Source organism: Mastomys coucha, unplaced genomic scaffold (genome assembly GCF_008632895.1).
Source record: "Mastomys coucha isolate ucsf_1 unplaced genomic scaffold, UCSF_Mcou_1 pScaffold22, whole genome shotgun sequence".
In the NCBI taxonomy this organism is placed as follows: Eukaryota; Metazoa; Chordata; class Mammalia; order Rodentia; family Muridae; genus Mastomys; species Mastomys coucha.
Genome location: NW_022196905.1, coordinates 147,796,685 through 147,801,459, shown reverse-complemented (window position 1 = coordinate 147,801,459; position 4,775 = coordinate 147,796,685). Strand labels below are relative to the sequence as shown.

General features: G+C 41.4%; 1 protein-coding gene and 1 long non-coding RNA gene across 8 annotated transcripts in view; one reads left to right on the top strand and one right to left on the bottom strand.

Moving 5' to 3' along the window:
• The window catches only part of LOC116068856 (zinc finger protein 431-like), a 193,800-nt gene that overhangs the window by 17,859 nt on the left and 171,166 nt on the right, over positions 1 to 4,775 (bottom strand). For 2 of the 7 annotated variants that reach the window (XM_031338950.1, XM_031338948.1), the window contains exon 1: positions 1,981 to 2,160. The exons of 4 other annotated variants lie outside the window; for them this stretch is intronic. Coding sequence is in view for 2 of the 3 variants with exons in the window: in XM_031338948.1 (XP_031194808.1) it covers positions 1,981 to 1,983 (3 nt within the window). In the remaining variant the exon portion in view is untranslated. Of the gene's footprint in view, positions 1 to 1,921; positions 2,161 to 4,775 lie in introns of those variants that run through there. One more of the 7 variants, XM_031338947.1, reaches the window with a different exon arrangement.
• Positions 1 to 4,775, top strand: part of LOC116068861 — a 37,664-nt gene that overhangs the window by 29,232 nt on the left and 3,657 nt on the right. Inside the window, exon 3 of the long non-coding RNA XR_004109707.1 lies at positions 1,620 to 2,271. This is a non-coding gene — a long non-coding RNA (uncharacterized LOC116068861). The remainder of the gene's footprint in view (positions 1 to 1,619; positions 2,272 to 4,775) is intronic.

The following is a 4,775-nucleotide window of genomic DNA, read 5'->3' as shown; positions in this document are numbered from 1 at the left end:
GAGCAGAAAGGGGAAGAGCTACTTCATCATGGAGACAGACAATGAGGATAAGTCAGACCCTGCGTGGTCATACCAGGCTATGGGTTTTACAAAATAGATTAATTGGGTTAAAATATTGTCTTTATTATTTGGTTCAGAAACTTTTGTATTGGCATCTTATAAATTGATCTTATTATAATATAAGCCTGATTGGATATTAAAGCCTTAAGAGTCATGCTTTACATACTGAGTCCTAGGTTCTACCTCAATGAATGATTGTAGGGGTGTGTAAAGCTTTGCTGGTGAGCAAGATGTTGTTGATAGCAGGGAGAGAATAGCAAGAGCCTGCAGGGACATGGTGTTGCTAGACAATACTGGCTCAAAAATGTGGCTCCCTAGGGAAAGACTTTACAGGATTGATTCATTTTTTAATAATTCCTGCAACACTGGAGACTGCAAGTCTAGCCATTTAGACAAATGGGAAATTACACAGCAAGCATATTCCCAGGATCACTTGTAAGTACACCAGTGCCTAACACAGCAGGATAGTGACTAGTAACAGTGTGCTAAATGGAAGGTCCCACATGATGGCATACATCAGGAAAGGAAACCATAGAAAATGTAAAACCTGGGGTGGGGAGGTCTTACACAACAGCTATTTCTTATCCTAACTAAACTCCTTGAGAATACCATCTTGTATACTTACATGAGGGAAAAGGAAGGAGATGGGAGACATCTATGAAGTCAGCAGAAAGATGAAGAAACTATGAAGTCAGCAGAAGCAGCATACAATGGGACACACGAAAGAGAAATCTAATCAAACAGTGATGCACAAGGGCCAACTCAGTGTCTCTCAAAAACATTTCTGACCAAGCCTCTAGTGCCCTTGGAACTGACAACCACATCCCTATATGGTGGGGAGAGTTGTGTTCTCAGAATTCAATGCAAGCCCTCCCAAAGGCCCTGGCCCCAGACCATTACCAGCTCTCCCAAGCATATTCCTGGCTTTAGAAAAGGAGCAGTTTTATCTCTATATCCAGGGCCGCAGGGAAAGCTCCCAAGGAACCAGCTGAATAGGCCCCAGGCTGTTACTGGCTCTGCCAAGCATGTTCCTGGGTTCAGAAGGAGCTATGTCATTCTCCATACATGGGGACCTCAGGGGAAGTGTAGCTTGATCAGGCCAGCACTCAATACAACAGTGCTCCTTTTCTTCTCTTTTTTACCTTTTCATATGGTTGTCACTAGGTGATCTCACTCATGTGACTGAACTATGCTTTTCTCAAGATGAAAACTGAAGCTTTATGGCACACCAGGCCTTACTGTTGACTGTGATCCTGTAAATCCCCACTGAGCAACTTGTTCAAGGCCTACTCTTTGATATGGAGATGCTGCTAGTGGCAGGTTGTAAATCAAGTTTGTTTCCTTTGTGATGGTTTGGAGCCATATTTCTAGACAATCCTGGTGAACAAACATGTATATCCTAGCTTCCTAATCTCTAACTACCCTGGTTAGAGTATTACTTATCTGTGGCATGTTCTACAGGCAGTTCTCCCTCAGCTAAATTCTACTTTGTGAGCCTTACTAACTCCTAAGCTTTAGTAAATCCTTTACATCATCAATTTTACTCTTTTACATTACAGCATGATGTTGCTTTGCTACCCAGCACATGAGACACCTTTTACAACTTCTACAAAACTAACTCCAAATGGATTGTACACCTAAATATGAAATGCTAAGAACAGAACTTGTTGAAACTCGGACTTTCTGAGTTTGGAATCATGCCAAGAATCCTCCTACACATAAGCCAAAGGTTCTGCACAGATCCAACCCCCACAGTGAAGTTATTCAAGGCTACCGCTGGGTCCCAAGAGTGGCTAGGACCTCAGGGGACCTCACACGTGGCCGCTGATTCCCAATTATCCCCGGGAAAGACCCTCCTCACCAGCTCGCGCTGCTCAGACCCCTGCTTCTCCCCCTTGTTGGCAGTGACCCTGCGCTCACCATGTCGCAACTTCGGAGCTTGCCTGAGCATGCTCCACAGCATCTAGCGGCAGGACAAAGAGCACAGCACACAAGATGATCCAAGGCTGCTCAGATACTAAGCAAAACCGGCACCATGGCACCCGGAAAAACCCGCCTTCCGTTCTGACTGGCAGGTCCGCGTAAAGGCTCTGATTGGCCAGTATTCTTGAGTGACTCGAGCACCTCCCTTAGAATATGCTGAAGGTACACAGAGTAGAGGTTCTCACCCCAAGCTTCAAGTCCAGGGCCGGACCTTTTCCAGATCTACAGGTATGTGCGGTTCTATAGTACTTCTGCCTGTCCTCCAATAGCCTTACCATCTGTCTTCCTGTCCAGCCCCAGGAAGGACCTACGATCCACCTACCACTGCTCAGTAGCTTGCTCCTCCCCCATGTAGGCAGTGACCCTGTGCTCGCCAGGTGCTGACTTCTGCCCTAGCTTCCCTCACTCCGTAGGCTGTCCCACAAGCAGAAAGGTGCGTAGGATATTAACAATTAGTGCGTAGGATATTAACAATTAAAGAGAGATTTTCGGGGAACAATGGTTTTTTTTCCTTGCTGTTGGGATTCAGACTCGGGACCTGCGGCTGACTTGCATATATTTAGCACATCAAAACCGGCTGGGTAGAGCCTTTCAGCAGCCTAGGGCAAAGCAGGTTTACCTGAAACCAAGACTGGAAATGAAAAGGTAGGGGGTGAGAGAATGAAGCCAAGACAAAGGTTCTGATCAAGGCTCAAAGTTTATAAGCTTTGCATTTATAAAGGATAAAAACATAAAACTCATCCCCTTCTTCTGCTGGAGTATGTTGTAGAGCAAGGTCAGAGCAGGGAGACAAAACACCTCAGTTCCCTTGGGAACCTGCAACTGCAGCCAAGACAGATGTGTCTCTGTCCAGGTTGTTAAGGTCTGTGGTGGCGAATGTTTAAGGTCTGCTATTCTGTTCAAGGCTGGGAAGGTTACAATTTTCCCTTTTTGTTTTCAAAAGTCAATTTTCCAGAGTGTGATGCGCATGTTCAATAATTCCTTATCCCATTGGATTATAAGGAATTCCAGTTTTATGTTCAATACCAAATTAAACAAAATTATATAAAGTTGTTTCCAGTATACTCTGGCCCATTATCTTTCTTGATGATGTTAGGCAATACTATAGCATTAAAGACCTGTACGCCATGATCAATTATATTCCTAGAAGCTTCTCCCATATGTAGCCAGGAAAAATAAAAATCCTGAACAAGTGTCAATACAGTCATGTATATATTTCAATTTTCCAAATTCTGAATAATGAGTTACATCTATTTGCCAAATATTTGTGGGCATAAGGCCTCATGGATTAACCCCTAAATGTGGAACTGGAGATAATGTAAGACAGTTAGGGTGTTGTTTTACAATCATTCTAGCTTGTTCCTTAGTGACCTCATGTCAGAGCCTTGAGGTATGACCAGAAAGACGAAATTTATTATGATCATGTTTAACCAAAACAATAAGATCTGAAACTAAAGCTTCTATTAAAGCTCTGTCAATGTGATCAATGCCTGCAGCTAAAGCTCCAGGAAACTCAGAATGAGTTTGTGTATGACCAATGTAAGAAGGATTTTTTTCAAGAATGATGTTTTGTAATGTGAAAACAGAAATCCAGCTTGTATGTTGAAATCAAACATACCACAAGTTTCTGACAGAGGACCTGACTGAGCCACATATAGATAGATTATCAGTAAAAAGATGAAAATCATCGATTGCAGACTAAAAACATTTAGTACTGCTGTTAGTTCTGCTACCTGACCAGAAAGCCCAGGAGTCTCTAAGACTACCTGTTGCTTATTTGTAAGCTAACCCACATGTCCTTTAGAGGAGCTGGCAGCAAATATTAAAAGAGCATCATGCAGAGGCTGTAAAGATGTCATATTAGGAAATATATCCCTATGTACATTTAAAATTTTTATCACCCTGTCTTGAGAGTAATGATTATGTATAATGCCTTCAAATTCTATTTGAGCAAGCAACCAATCCATATTATGCTGCTTTAACCAATTATTTTGGTCGACATTAAAAGGCTGAATCTGGTTCTTTGACACAATAAATCAGTGCCTGTTTTCCTCCAAATATCATCATATGAGCTACTACCTCATGATATGGCAATATATTATGTCTAGAAGATATCCTTGAATATATCCACATAAGAGGAGCTTTTTGCCAGAACAATCCTGGAGGTGTATGAGTCATATTGAAAATCAACAAATGTAAAAGCAAAGAATAATCTATATAAGTAACAAATTGTTTTTCAATAGCTCTCTCTACTTGTTGTGAGGCCAACAACCCTTCTGAAGTTAAGACTCGAGGAGAGGCAGGATCAGCACTCCCCCTAGTCATCAAATAATATCAAATAAGGGTTTCAATTCTCCTGTCATAAGCTTTAAATTAGGATGAAGTCAATTAATATCACCTAACAGCTTTTGAGAATCATTTATAGGTTTTAAATTGTCCCTATGGATTATTATCTTCTGAGGAAGATATTTATCTTCTGAGGAAGATTATTATCTTTTGAGCTTGATTTATAAGCCTAAAGCCTAGATAATTATAAGGATCTTGCATTTCCACTTTTTCTGGAGCTATTTGTAATCCTTTATCAGCTAATGCCTGTTGTAAACCTCTATAACATAGAAGCACATCCTGAGGATCTTTTCCTGCTAATAGGATACCACCCATGTAATGTATAAAATATATTATTGGCCATTGCTATTTTTTTTTTTTCTCAGTGCAGCCCTACCTGTCTTGGA